Consider the following 15,259-nt stretch of genomic DNA (forward strand, 5'->3'; position numbering starts at 1 on the left):
CCGCCTGGCACTCTAATGTGACAACAGGTGCAAATGAAAAAGGGAGCTTTATGTGCAATGGGATGTTTTGGTTGAAGCTCTACACTGTTAGCATTAATTAGCAGAGACCGGCCATCACAGAGAGGATGGGGTCGGTCCAAATTGTATTACAAATGTCTTGTTTCTGCATTGTTCCCAGAGCTTACTCAGTGAGGGAAACATTGGGAGTTGTGGCAGAAAGTGCACTTAAAGATATTTCTAAGATAATGGGCAAATCAAAACTTCAATTGGGTGAGTTAATAGAGCATTTATTTGACACTTTCCTCTCAATATAAAAAGTCATTAGTGTTTACTTGATTCTTATCTCAGAGAAACATGTTTGTCAATGTTTCTTCTTCAGGAACGTTCAAGTACAATCAATAAATAAATAAAAACTGTACTTTACTATTTAAATTTGATTAACTTCACCTCCTCAGTTGATATTTTTAACATTCCCTACTTCAGCTTCAAACTTTCAAGGGTTGCCAAATAACCTGATCATTATCTGAATGTTTCTGCATTTTCCTGATATTTTAGGAGAGAAGTATCTAAAAAGTTCAAGGTTCAGTTTCAAAAATAACTATATACATTTTGGTCTGGCTGAACTATAAAAAGTATTCATGTATTCATTTACCCCTACCAACAATATCAGGTCAGGTCAGATCAGATTGGGGAGCATGCATTGATACAATGTGTTGCTGCACCCACCACACGACAAAACAGCTCAGGATCCTGCTTGGCAACCCCCTAGGCAGACACACAGTCCAGCTCGACCCTCCGGAGATGACCGTCTATCTGCCGCAACCAGGTGTTATGTGGGCATCTCCTTGGCCTGGTCCAGCCGCTCGGATCCTCAACAGTGAGGATCACCCTCTGGGAATCGCTCCACATGGCCATAGTGTCGTAACTGAATGTCCATCACAATGCAGGTAATGTGCTTCATTCGGGAATCCATGAGCAACCACTCACTTGACACAAAGTCAAACCAATGGTACCCAAGGATTCTCCAAAGACACAGTACCGAAGGAGTCCAGTCTTCGTCTCAGGTCACTGGATAGCGTCCATGTCTCGTAACCATATAGCAAGACAGGAAGCACCAGGTCTCTAAAGACTTGGACCTTCGTCCTTTTGCAAAGATACTGTATCAGGAGCGCCATACACTAAATTCCTGCATTCTCATGAACCCCCCATACATTCCATTTACTGACTTCACAGAAAGAGTCACCAGAGACATGACATTCAAGTAACAATGTGTGATAGGGTTATTACATTATACATTTAGCTGACAATTATAAACTAAATGGATTACAAGATCAGGAGATGTTAAACTCATATTACACATATATTTGACAGCTGCAGCACAGGCTGGTTGAGCTGAACTTTTCAGGATTACAGACGGAGGTAGAAATGGAACAGCCTTGGTGTTTAGTCACTACACCATACTGCCTTTAATATTAAAAAGGCTGATGTTTATGTGGCATAATATATACTTTATTATGTGTTTACATGATCATTAGCTCATGCAAATGAAATGAAAAGATCTGCATGTTTGAAAATAGTTCAAGAGGAGAACTGTCTTTGGTCATTTAACTTCAGTTTAAATGACTAACAAAACCAAATTAATCTGTCTCTATCTCTCTTTTGCTTTGTGATTCTCCATATATTTGATCTTCTTTACAGCAAAACCCTTGTAATATGACATATCAGTGTACCATAATTGCATCACTGGGTTATACCTCTTTTCACATTGTCACCAAGATCCATGGCATACATGGATTATATCTAAAACAAGTAAAAATAACCTTTGTTTTTTTAGAGCATATAAATACTAATTATCTGAAAAAACTGTAAAATTAGTAGCAATCAACGTATATAAAAAAAAACACAACAATTAACCATGATGTGAATAAAATGTTTTAATTCTCTATTACTCTCTGCCCTTAGTAATTGACTAATATTGCTTACTTCTTTTGAACCTGTGCACAAGCAAAGGTGAACTTCAAATTCATTCAGTTTTGTGGCAGCTTCTCTCAGTGAGTTGAATTCTCAGTGTTTAAAATCGCTGCTTTCTGGACAACATAGTAAATCAAAGTGAAATTCCCCTGTTCTTTATTCAGTTAAACAATTATCTTAGTGTCATCCCCGGTACCTGTCGAAGACAGATAATAGAATCATTAAAAAATATTTGCTCTATCTTGTTCTATGTGTGCTTTCAGCACCTTTCCTCTGTATTCGTGCATGTGTGTGAACTTCTCTTCCCTTTCTCAAGCGCACTTCTGCAAAGCCTGCATCTCAGATTTTGTCATTATGTTTGAGACTCCTTTCTCCCTTCCTGTCCCATTTTATACTTTCTGTCTTTGAAGGCGACTCTCCCAGAATGCGCCTTTACTCCTTGTTGTGTGTCTTACACTCACATTTCCTTTTCTGTCACATTACCAAAAGACCAATCACTCCAAAGCCAAACTGGCCAATCAGATTGCTCTTAGGAGAAGGAAACAAAAACCTGTGTTTAATTATACTGTACATTTTTATGTTTTTTCAATCATCACATATTCATTCTCATATTGGCTGATTTCAGAATCATCAGGAGCCTTAGCCTACCATAGTGACAGCGGGCACAATTTAGAGGAACAGGTTAAGATGGGGTGCAAGTTCATCTCAAGGCTTTTTTTATATATAAAAAAATATATAAATATATACAGTAGAGTCTCGCTTATCCTACCTTCACTTATCCAACATTCTGTATTATCCGACGTCCCACCGTAAAAAAAACCCCAAAAAAACGCGTCAGTCGGCAACAAGAACTGTAAGTTGCAAGCGTGAGCGTAGTCTATTTTTTGTTGCTCCTGACTCAACCGCAGCTAATTACAGTGGAACCTCGGTTTGCGAGAATAATTCGTTCCGGAAACCCCAAAGCACTCGTATATCAAAGCGAATTTCCCCAAAAGAAATAATGGAAACTCAGATGATTCGTTCCACAACCCAAAACTATTCATATAAAAATGATTAATACAAAATATAAAGTAAAAATACATAAAACAAATTAACCTGCACTTTACCTTTGAAAAGAATCATGGCTGGTGTGAGTGAGTTTCTAAACTCTTGTGGGATTCCACCCAACGGGACGACACACAGAAGAGCATCCCAAAGCAATTGCAGTCTCCCAGCGCTGTAGCAGTTCGCCGTAAAAGCGAAACCGAAAAGATCGTGGACATGCTATAAGAGCCTGCCGTTGATGAGTGATACAAGGAACAAGGAACATTATAAATGCACAGGACACGGTATTACTTGGCCACGACCCTGCCTGACTGCTGTGTCTGTGTATAGGAGAGCGGTAGATCCCGCTACAATAAATAACCGCGCTGTTGCTGTTTCAAGTTGAATAAAGCTGGTGTTGCTAAAGTACTGAGACTCAGCTTCATGTTTTCAGGTGCAAGACGGGGACTCGCATATCACAGCACACACACACAGTCACAAACACACATGCAGTCACACTGCTGTAGTAAACAGTATATGCTCGTACGGATGTTGACTATATGAGTGACGGAGTTAAGGCTCTAGAAACTGCAATTAAATACATTGAGCAACAAGAAGAAGCTACAGGAATCGACATAATGATGCTGCAAAGATGGCAAGACTTAGCAGCGAAGAAACAGCACTCGTCAGGAAAGCAGACTACAATCAAAAATTTCTTTAAATCATCACAGGACTGAACTTTTTATGTACAGTACATACTGTATTTAACTTCAGACAATTCTGTAACTGTAAGTTCATTTTTTCAGTTAATTTTTTCTGTTGTTTTGTTGTAAAACATGATTATTAGGTTCGTAATGTGTAAAATTATAACATAGTTTGACGTTTAATAGACTTTTTCTTAACACCTCCCATTTTCCAGCATTTTCGCTTATCCGACGTTCTGCCAGCCCATTTATGTCGGATAAGTGAGACTCTACTGTATTTTAAACAACAACAAATATATAAACAACATTAGAGAAACAAAGTAATTCTTTCTTCCCCTAAAGGGGTATGGACAAAAATAAATGCTGATATCACTAAATCCCAAACATATCTGTACAACCACACATCACTCAACATCAACCTTCTCTAGCATGTGAAGGGTGAATGGCAAGTAGAGAGAGAAGGAGTGTAAGACTGAAAAAAAAGCTTAAAGCTAAACATTTCCAGGCATATTAGAAATTGTATTCTCAGTCCTTGTTTGTGTAGTCAAGTCAAACATGTCAAATTATAAAACAAACAAAAAATAAAAACCTCCCTAGCAGACCAATGGATGCTCAAAGTATTACGAGAAACATTTTCAATCCTGAAAATAGTTCCAAATCATTAACATTACAGAAGTGGATGTGCCAGTGTTGATGTGTCAATCAATAACGAAGCTTTCAGCTTTAAGCTATAAGGATCTTCACATTTATGTTACCCAGAAAAACATACTGATAAAGGATAAATTAGAGGTGCCAAGAAAGATAAAGAGAAAGAAGCTTTGAATGTAGAAGCACTGGCGTGCAGATTGTTCAAAGCATAAAGGCCTACGAGCTTGGGGGGCCCACTCAGGGCCATATAGATTTTAAAAAAAATTTTAATAACTAAAACAGTACTACTCGCGAATACAAGCGGCTGAAATGAGTTTCCTCCGCAGGGTGTCTGGGCTTTCCCTTAAAGATAGGGTGAGAAGCTCAGTCATCCGGGAGGGGCTCAGAGTAGAGCCGCTGCTCCTCCGCATCGAGAGGAGTCAGATGAGGTGGCTCGGGCATCTGATCAGGATGCCTCCTGGACGCCTCCCTGGTGAGGTGTTCCGGGCACGTCTAACCGGGAGGAGGCCCCGGGGAAGACCCAGGACACGTTGAAGGGACTATGTCTCTCGACTGGCCTGGGAACGCCTTGGGATTCTCCCGGAAGAGCTAGAAGAAGTGGCCGGGGAGAGGGAAGTCTGGGCATCTCTGCTCAAGCTGCTGCCCCCGCGACCCGACCTCGGATAAGCGGGAGACAATGGATGGATGGATGGATAAAACAGTACTTTCACAATCTCGATGCAGTGGCTTCAACGTTCAATATCTTGTTACCATCAACTCTGACCACGATGGCTGAAAATGAATTGTATGCTGCAGCCGATGTTCTCGTTGAACACTATAGCACCAACTTTTCACCAGCGTTTTGCACTCAATTGTTGTCATTTTTTGTATGTTTTCAATCCATCCAGAAAACCAAGTCGACTGTTTTTGAAGTAGCTGATAGATCACTGTACACCGTTGTCTACTGTCAGTGACGTTTGCAAGTTACATGTTACTGCTGACTATACCAGTGACTGTTGCTGCGTGTGAATGATCGTTCTTCAAGTTAAACCCCATCAAAAATTGCCTGAGAGGCACCACGTCACAAGACAGACTTAGTGGCTTGGCAGTACTCTCAATCAGACAACTTGACGTGTCAAACATTGTTGAGACTTTTGTGCAACAGAAGGCATGCAAGCGAGCATTTTAAGGTACTTGTGATATTAGAAGTAATATGATTTGTGACTTTTCAGCGAGTTCAATTTTTGTAAGCTTTAACAGTTTAACAAATTTGTAATCTGTTTTATTGTGTGCCTTAGTATGGCTTACTGTGTATTAATGTCACTACTGTGAGGACTTGTGAGCGTCACTACTTTATGATGTCCATTTTCTCAAAACTTGTGTAAAACAGGTCGATTGTAATAGTATCCTGTCAGCTGGTGTTGTCGTTTTAATGTGTTACAAATTGAACTTGCTTCATTTTATAGCACAGAACAGTTTTTACTTTAGCTTATGGTATATTTTAATCATCTTCTTCCACAAAGTTGTCTTGGAAAAGTAAGTGGGTCCACATTTTACATATATATATATATATATATATATATATATATATATATATATATATATATATATATATATATATATATATACTACTACTACCCACACCTCCCACATTCCATTCACACAGTTTATTTTATTTTTGCTAACTTACAGCGGCTGTAATAAAGCAATTTAAAGTTCATTTGGAGAGCTGGTGTGTTTGTCACCAGTGTGTGATCTGATAGTGACACGGTCGCAGACGTCACTGCCCACCCGGGCTCTAGGTTCTAGTCGTGAATAAATTGCAAACAGTTATGCTACACAGGAGGGGTCTACCATAGGGTGCTGTACAGGCGCCTTCAGCAAGCTAGCAACACCACTGTGTAGAAGGTAACAAAAACTATCAGAGACCTCCAACCAATAGGACTAAACAGGAGGGCAAATTCGAAAACATTTCAGAGAAAGTTTCCAGCTGCCCTAAAATGATGGATAACCAAATGGGGAAACGTGCAGGAGTTAAGCACAGTCAATGAAGCCACTAAGATAGTGGAAACTACTAAATGTGTTCTTTTAGAGCATAGTACTACGTTTTTAAAGACTTTACTCCATCAGTAGAACTAATTATAGGCTTATAGCTTAAGAGCACAAGACCAAATCTTAATTATGTCAACTCCCTATCATAATAATTGCAGAATAATTTATAATTGAAATAAAACACCTTTTATAGAAATGCTCAACGTATACTGTTAATGTGTAGACTGAATTACTGATTGATTCAAGATGATGACAGAACTGAAAACAGCCCCTACCATTGACAGTGAGTGATACTTCTCTCTCATCCGCTCCCACTCGGGGCACAACAGCTCGGCAGACATATTTCCCAGCATCCTCTTGCCTCACTGCTTTCAGCATTAGGAAATTTTCATTACTCAGCACCTGCAATGAAACAAAGGCCATATTGACAATGTGCACTGAACATTAGTCTGCTGATATGAGCCATGGTGACAGCAAACTGGGTAATTTACAGGTTCAAAGACCTTTATTAATTATTAAAGTCCATAATATATAGAACTGCCCAAAAAGTAATGGAATGTAGCAACAATGACTTAGAAAAATGTTTTCAAAAGGTAAATATGCTAAATAAACGTGTGATTCATGATGAAAAGAGCAGAAATTAATTACAACCAGGAAGCCAAGGAGGTCACCTTTCTGCTGTCATTTTTTAAATGATTAAACAAAAGGAAAAGCCTACATGAAGCTAATTTTAGGTTAACTCTCACTCACTGATTTATTCTGCGTTAAGCAGAGATAGACTGCTATGCTAAATATGTGCAAATTAGATCAATGGCCAGATACTTTCAAAAAAATATTATTTAAAGTTATTATTGTAACATTAATCTGTAATAATTTATTTTTAAGGATATTTTAAAGGTTATAAATAATAGACAACAGATCTAGTAAGTCTTATCTTGTATAGTTTTAGAGTGCTGGTCTGCCCAATTCAGTAGTTAGGGGCTAAATCTGAAGTCTTGGTTCAGGTTATACACTAAACTGATTGGCTTAGTTAAGCCATTTCAATATGTTTGTGCACATCCAATAGATATTTATTAATGAAATGAAAACTAATTTTGGACACAGTGAAGCTGGAAACCCTCTTGGCTCTAACCATGTCCTGATCTTACCTGTGTCACAAATGGGCACTAAGGGGATAGCTTAAGAGCTCTAGTGATTGTAATTATCTGCTGCTCTAGGGGTTGCCACTGTGTCCTAATGTCTTTTCTCTTCCTCCCTCTACAGACTGGAAGATCGATGGCTGTAACACCACTGATGTCACTTCCAGTGTCCGTCCACATGAACCCACCACTTCCTGTCGGAAGGACTTAAGAACGGAAGACCTGCCTTTTTGAGGCAGGTCTGTTCTGAACTCGTGTCTGTGAAGACATCTCCACAGTTGTTGCGCGTTTTCTTTTGTTTATATCTCATCTATTTTTACTGGGATGTCAGAGTGGAACCCCAACTCATTATCATGGTCTTTTCTTTCTCTTACACTTGCTTCAGTGATGTTCTTGTATAATAATGTTGACTGATTAAAAGCCACTCTCCCAAGTCTGAATACACTCTGGTGATTAATTGATTGAAACGGGTGACTTCTCCTCCAGAACATGTATTTCTTAAAGACACAGTTAACTAAAATGGTTGGATTTGATATGATCATTCAAAAGTCATTATTGGAGATACTAAAGAAAAAGGAATGTGTTAGATTTTTCTGCTCTGTTTATCTTCAATTCAGTGTTCATTTACTATTCATTTTAATAGGAAAGTTCAAGAGCAGAAATGTGTGTTAGAGAAACACTTTCACGGCCCATCCAAGGTATGCAATACCCTGTCGAGGAGAGAGGGGGGCGCTGCTACTAGTAGTGTCATCTATTTTACTGCTCTACAGCAATGAGAAGACACTCCTTGAGGACAACTAAAACTAACAAGAGAGCTATAAAAGAATGTCAGTGTCTGATTTTGACCCAGATAGTACTAAGGACAGAACTCTGACTCAGTAGGTTATTTATGTAATATGTAGTTTCCACGCACGAGAGCCCGTTTTGTTTATTGCTTGCCATTGCAACTAAAAGGAAGACCCAGCTGTCACCTCAACAGACCTGTCCACCATATACTATATATAAAACATATCATTCTCTGTATAGATAACATGGCATATCGCAAAGCTCAAATATTCTCGAACTGGATCCTTGAATGTGACAGTTAGTTCACTGTATTCAAATGGCCTCCACAATCACCAAATCTCAATCCAACAGAGCACCTTTGGGATGTGGTAGAACAGGAGATTCGCAAGGGGATGATGCAGCTGCTCTTGAGCCTGTATGGGTGGTTATTTCATCGCACCCAGAAGTGCAACTGGCAAGTAGTAGAAGTGCAAGCGCAAGTAGGTCATCAAGCACCTGGAGCACTTCTGGTTAACATATAAAAGGAGCCTGCAGACAGTACTTGGGAAGCCAAAGTTGGGATGAGGGAGATGAAGCTTGCTGAGGAGGGGGAAGGGGGGAAGAGAAAGAGACAAGAAAGAGAGAGAAGACGAGTATTGTGTTTAAGGTGTGCTGATATTTGTGATTGTGACTGTGTTGTACTTGTGGGGATGGGGAAGGTGTTGTCCACAAGCGAAAAAAAAAAAAAAAATTACTTGTGCTTTCTCAAAATGCATTTCAGATATCTTAAAATGTAGATTCAGAAATAGGGCTGCATTACAGTAAAGAGGAATTATAACATAGTGGCTCTTAAATTGCTCTCAAGAGAAATCTTTAGTATGGTGGAGTAAGCAAGCAGTCAAATTCCCAGTACTAGTTTTTCTGTTCAAATCCTACATCTGTCCCTGCCACGTCTGCACCCAGTGACTGTTTCAGCTGTAGGGAATATTGTCACGGTGGAGAGGTCACAACTTCATGCAGAATGTTGACTTTTCATTTTTCATAAAGGGAAATATAACATTATGTGTTCTTTGTAGATCCAGCCAGAATCCGCAGCTAATGGGTCAGCAAGGCATTCAAGCAGGAAATAAAAGGATGGCATTGTTGAAGCAATGTTTGATGTTAACTCAGAAAAGAAAAAGATACATTTAAATGTGATGGCTTTACACTGCAGTAAGTTTATATTCTGGGTCATTATAGGGTCATTGTTACATGTACAGTGAAATTCTTACTTGCATTTTATAATTCATTGTGTCCACTTTAGAGTCACCAAATGACCTAACCTGTATATCTTTGAGCTTGCGGAAGGAAAATTCACATAGACTACTGCATGAGGTAGTAATGCTAATCACTGCACCACTCTGCTAATTGAAAATAAGCAGCACTAAATATGAAAAGATCAACAAACATGTCATTCTTGTCAGTACAAAAACTACTACCTGTGCAATGTTTTATTAACATAACTTAATGTCATTTTGAAATATATACAGTGTATAACAGTTTTCAGCTATAAAAATGCTATTTAACACTCTTTTTCTTTAGGAGACAGCATTCCTTTAATGTGGGAAGTGACACCCTTTACATCTTCTATAACTCTATTATGGCCAGTGCAATTTTCTATGCTGTGGTGTAATGGACTGTTAACATCACTTCAAGAGAGGCCCACTGAATCAACAAGCTAATTAAAAGGGCAAGCTCAATTATAGGACATGCTCTGGACCACCTGGAGGTCACAGCAAAGGAGAGAATTAAATCAAAACAATGCCATTATGAACAATGCTGTACGTCCTCTCTCTGACAGCTACACTGAGGACTTTCAGCCAATGAATCATTCAGCAGAAACACTCTGGGGGCTCCTTTATACCAATGCCAATATGTTTGCATAATGCATCACTGTGATGGTGACCACCAAGCAAAACGTTTTCTTCCTTTTTAATTTTCTTGCTTTCTGGTGTGTGTTCAGACTACAGAGTGTCTGTCTGTCTGTCTGTCTGTCTATCTATCTATCTATCTATCTATCTATCTATCTATCTATCTATCTATCTATCTATCTATCTATCTATCTATCTATCTATTCTTATTTTATAGTGCCTTGCACATCTATCTATCTATCTATCTATCTATCTATCTATCTATCTATCTATCTATCTATCTATCTATCTATCTATCTATCTCTCTATTTATATAGTGCCTTGCACATCAATCTATCTATCTATCTATCTATCTATCTATCTATCTATCTATCTATCTATCTATCTATCTATCTATCTATCTATCTATCTATCTATCTATCTATCTATCTATCTATTCTTATTTTATAGTGCCTTGCACATCTATCTATCTATCTATCTATCTATCTATCTATCTATCTATCTATCTATCTATCTATCTATCTATCTATCTATCTATCTATCTATCTATCTATCTATCTATCTATTGTTTTTTATATATTGCCTTTTTATCTATCTTTCTATCTATTGTTTTTTATATATTGCCTTTTTATCTATCTATCTATCTATTCTTATTTTATAGTGCCTTGTACATCTATCTATCTATCTATCTATCTATCTATCTATCTATCTATCTATCTATCTATCTATCTATCTATCTATCTATCTATCTATCTATCTATCTATCTATCTATCTATCTATCTATCTATCTATCTATCTATCTATCGCTGAGGACTTTCAGCCAAAGAATTGTTCAGCAGAAGTGTGTCAAGAAACGCTACTGGGGCTCCTTTATAGCAATGGCAATACACCTTACTAAGACTCTCACTGCTCTTTTTATCTTTAGTCAAGTCAGAAGTTTTTTTTTCTTTTCAGTAATTTTTGTGTGTATTGATATGTTACAGTATTTACGTCTTCATTAATTTACTTATTTATTTAGTGAGCTTTTGTAAAGCCAAATTTCCACTTTGAAACACATCTATCTATCTATCTATCTATCTATCTATCTATCTATCTATCTATCTATCTATCTATCTATCTATCTATCTATCTATCTATCTATGAAAAAGTACTGGAGTACTATATTTGTGCGTCTGTTATTTTTATATACAGTATAACACTGTGTTATGAGAATCTACTTTCCAAATCCAATGGAAAATAGGACTTGACATCTGTTAAGACATAAAAGCAAAAATAAATTATAAACGTCACATGTGTAGATCACAAAGTCCATTGATGTTGTATATTTTTAAATGAAATTCCTTCAGCAGCCTTAAAGGAACCAACAATATGTCCATTCTAGTGCATTAGAGTAGCCTGTTACATTTGGGTTGTAAGACCTTACAGGACACAGGGGTATTAGTCACATTAAGGCACTTACCACTCCAGAGCCTCTCTTTGTCCACACGATGGTCAGTGATGGGTTGCCTATCCAAGCACAGTTGAAAACCGCATCTGATCCAAGATCTACTAGAAGTGACTGGGGCTCTGTTGCCATTCTTGGACCAACTGAAAAGATAACAAAAACAAGTTAATTATAAATTTCCCCCTTTTTTAAATCAAAACTAATGAAGGTTTAATTAATTAATTTTTTATCAGATTCAAGTCAGTTCAACAATAAAAGAACCTGATAGAACACTTTAGGTTACAGCATACTGTAATTTATACTGATGCAGAAATAAAAAGTACATCATCTACACAGAGCATAAAAGACTAGATTGGATTTGTATGCAACTAAAGTTATTGCAGTCAGAAAGTATCTCTTGTGAGTTTTCCAGAAGGAATTCTGATTCTTTCGATACACCTCACAGGACAAAGAAAGATGAACAAACAAAAATAAATAATAAAAAAATTAATCACAGTGAAAACATACATAAGCTCCACAGTGTATCATTCACTTTCTGGGTTGTACTGATCTAGGGAAGTGTCAGGAATGCAACTCTGAAAGATGAAGGCAGCCTCTGTCAATGTACCAGAATCGGTCAAAACTAACAGTAATAAAAGTGAAAACATGGTCATTAAATATTCAACATTCAGCCAAGTTTGGAATTTAGGATCACTAAGCATTTGACATTATTGAAAAAGTAAAGTTTAAAACTTTTACTATGTTGCCCAGTTATACATATAATGAACTAATGGAGTTTCCAATAGCAACATGAAACTAATGCGTGTACATACACAATGGATTTCAACAGTCTAAACAAGCCTGTCTAAATTTCAGCTATTGATAACATAAAGGCCAAAATCAAATACAGTATGAAATGTTTAAGAAACAAATTAATCACTTTTGTAAAGAATGATTAAATATTAAAAAAATGTAATGACTTGTTCTAATAATTGTGTACACCCTGTACAAAGGGATTGTAATTTTGTTAATCAATGAGCGAAGAGACACAAGACATGTGGAGAGAGGGATGAGGTGGAGAGGAGGAATGTGGGAAAAGAAAAGAATAAAAATGGAGGAGTAGGGTTGAGTGAAGGAGAACAATATTAGTGAGAGGCAGAGTCACTCGGTTTCCCCTGAGGTGTTGAACAGCTCTATTCAGAAGGAGCAACAGCAGCCAACGCAGTGTGCCACATGCCCAGAACAGTGCAGGAGGCTGTAATTAGTTGAGTTTGCTATTTCTTTGGGGCCAGATGTGTTCTTCACCATTTTTTCCTCCCACATTTTGAACCCCCTCACCATAATAAACTGTTTTTTTTTACTTTTTAACTGAATTGCTCACTCATTCTCTTTTCCTCTACCCGTAAAAAGTGTCACTACAATATATTATAACAGGTGTGCATGGAAGACAATCAGGGGGCTTAACTAAAGAGTATGATAAAAACCAAAATGGGGGTTGACAATAAGCACTAATGCTTCTTCTTCTTCCTCTGCAAACCCTCACCAGAAAAATTCTCCTGATTCCCTCACTTCACTCTCCAGTACTGACCTCACTTCCGGCCCCTGGAGATGACCTCACTTCCATTTCCTACCCCAAAACACACCCTTCCTTCCCCTATAAAACCAACCTACTGCAGATACCATTCAGTTTAGTCTTACAAATGTTTTCTTACAACTACACATATATATCACCAGCTTCTACTGCCTTAAATTTAGGGACTGCAAATGGCACAGAAAATGTAGGCTGGTTTAAAAATTAGTTTGGAAGTATTTCCTTAAGGGATTAGAGAAGTGATATAAGTGAGCTGTGTGAACTCTGTAAATATTTAACCTTAACACTGGCATATTTGGGAAAGGCATGGTATCTCTACTCCATAGTTTTTAAGACTTTGTAGATATTATTCGTTTGCAACTCTGTTTGATTTCACATGTTACTGCCCTGGTCTAGTTTTAGTCACCACAAATAATTTTCATCTAAATTCATGGAATTGCAGTTTGTCTACACTAGTGCAGAGTCAGTCAGTCATCGTCCAACCCGCTATATCCTAAGATAGGGTTACGATGGTCTGCTGGAGCCAATCCCAGCCAGCACAGGGCGCAAGGCAAGAACAAATCCCCGGGCAGGGTGCCAGCCCACTGCAGGGCACACACACACACACACCAAGCACACACTAGGGACAATTTTGGATCACCAATGCACTTAACCTGCATGTCTTTGGACTGTGGGAGGAAACCAGAGCACCCAGAGGAAACCCACACAGACACGGGGAGAACATGCAAACTCCACATAAGGTCTCCTTACTGCGAGGCAGCAGTGCTACCCACTGTGCCACCGTGCTGCCCCTAGTGCAGAGTCCGGAACCTAATCTGCACATTTCACATTGATTAAAAACCCATGGCTCACGGAATGGACATTGTATGCCAAGGTAAAATAAATATAATGCATACAGTATAATATATTCATTTTTTCCTCTTTTTCTGGAATCAGTTGCAATTATAATAGGATGCAATAACTTTGTTATTTCCATCCATCCATTTTCCAACCCGCTGAATCCGAACACAGGGTCACGGGGGGTCTGCTGGAGGCAATCCCAGCCAACACAGGGCACAAGGCAGGAACCAATTCTGGGCAGGGTGCCAACCCACCGCAGAGCATTACGTTGCTATTTTTAGAATTATAGTGACTATTTGCTTTAATAATAGATGTAAACTTAGTTTTGGAGTACAGTGGTTTGCACAGCTCTTTCACAGCTCCTGGGCTGGGGCACAATTCCTGCCTGGGTCACCGTCTGTGTGGAGTTTCATGGATTTTTTTCTCTGGGTCCTCCAGTTTCCTGTTTTAGGTTAACTGCCAATTCTAAATTAGTCATACATTACCGATCACAGATTGTACACATTAGGGAATGCTGCAGTGTGGTGTCACCCCTTCTTGGCTTAGCTAGGGAAGCCTCTGGCTAGACATAACTCTGTAGCAGAACAGGCATGTTCAGAACTTGGGAGAATTAATTAATTTGTAGTCATATTATGTTACTAAAATGGCCCTAGTGTGTGTTTAGTTATGTGGGTGTGTGTTCACCCTATGATGGACTGGCTCTCTGTCCAGGTTTTTTTCCTGGCTTGTGCCCTTTGCTTGCTGGGATAGGCTCCAACACCCTGCAACATTGGTCAGGATTAAGTGAGTTAGAAAATGAAATAACATGACTATTATGTTAATCATTTATCTAAAGTACTTTCATCTTGTTTAATGGTACAGTAATATAGTAGTGAAGGTGAAAATGGAGACAAAACTGATGGCCCTTTATGGATAATGCTGACACACTAGCATTGAGTATGCCTGAGTACACCAGCAAATTATTCAGTAGAAGTGTGTCTGTGAAGTGTGTTACTGGGGCTTCTTTAGGTCAATGACAATATGCCTTTATACTGTGACTGTTCTTTTTACCTTTAGCTAAGTCAGACATTTTCCTTTTCTTTTAAGTTTTATTTCCTTTAATCATTCTGGTGTGAATTTCTGAGGGGGAATTGTTGTTTGCTATAATATATATATTTATTTATTTATTGTGGATCTGTAAAAAGCCAAATTTCCTCCCTGTGGATGAAGTTCT

General features: G+C 38.3%; 1 protein-coding gene across 4 annotated transcripts in view; it reads right to left on the reverse strand.

Moving 5' to 3' along the window:
* Nucleotides 1–15,259, reverse strand: part of kirrel3b (kirre like nephrin family adhesion molecule 3b) — a 971,552-nt gene that overhangs the window by 86,988 nt on the left and 869,305 nt on the right. For all 4 annotated transcript variants that reach the window (XM_028810345.2, XM_051932391.1, XM_051932392.1 and 1 more), the window contains exons 8-9: nucleotides 11,652–11,779; nucleotides 6,653–6,779 (exon numbers count right to left, since the gene is read on the reverse strand). In XM_028810345.2, coding sequence (XP_028666178.1) covers nucleotides 6,653–6,779; nucleotides 11,652–11,779 — 255 coding nt within the window. The remainder of the gene's footprint in view (nucleotides 1–6,652; nucleotides 6,780–11,651; nucleotides 11,780–15,259) is intronic.

This window comes from Erpetoichthys calabaricus, chromosome 9 (genome assembly GCF_900747795.2).
Source record: "Erpetoichthys calabaricus chromosome 9, fErpCal1.3, whole genome shotgun sequence".
Lineage (NCBI taxonomy): Eukaryota > Metazoa > Chordata > Cladistia > Polypteriformes > Polypteridae > Erpetoichthys > Erpetoichthys calabaricus.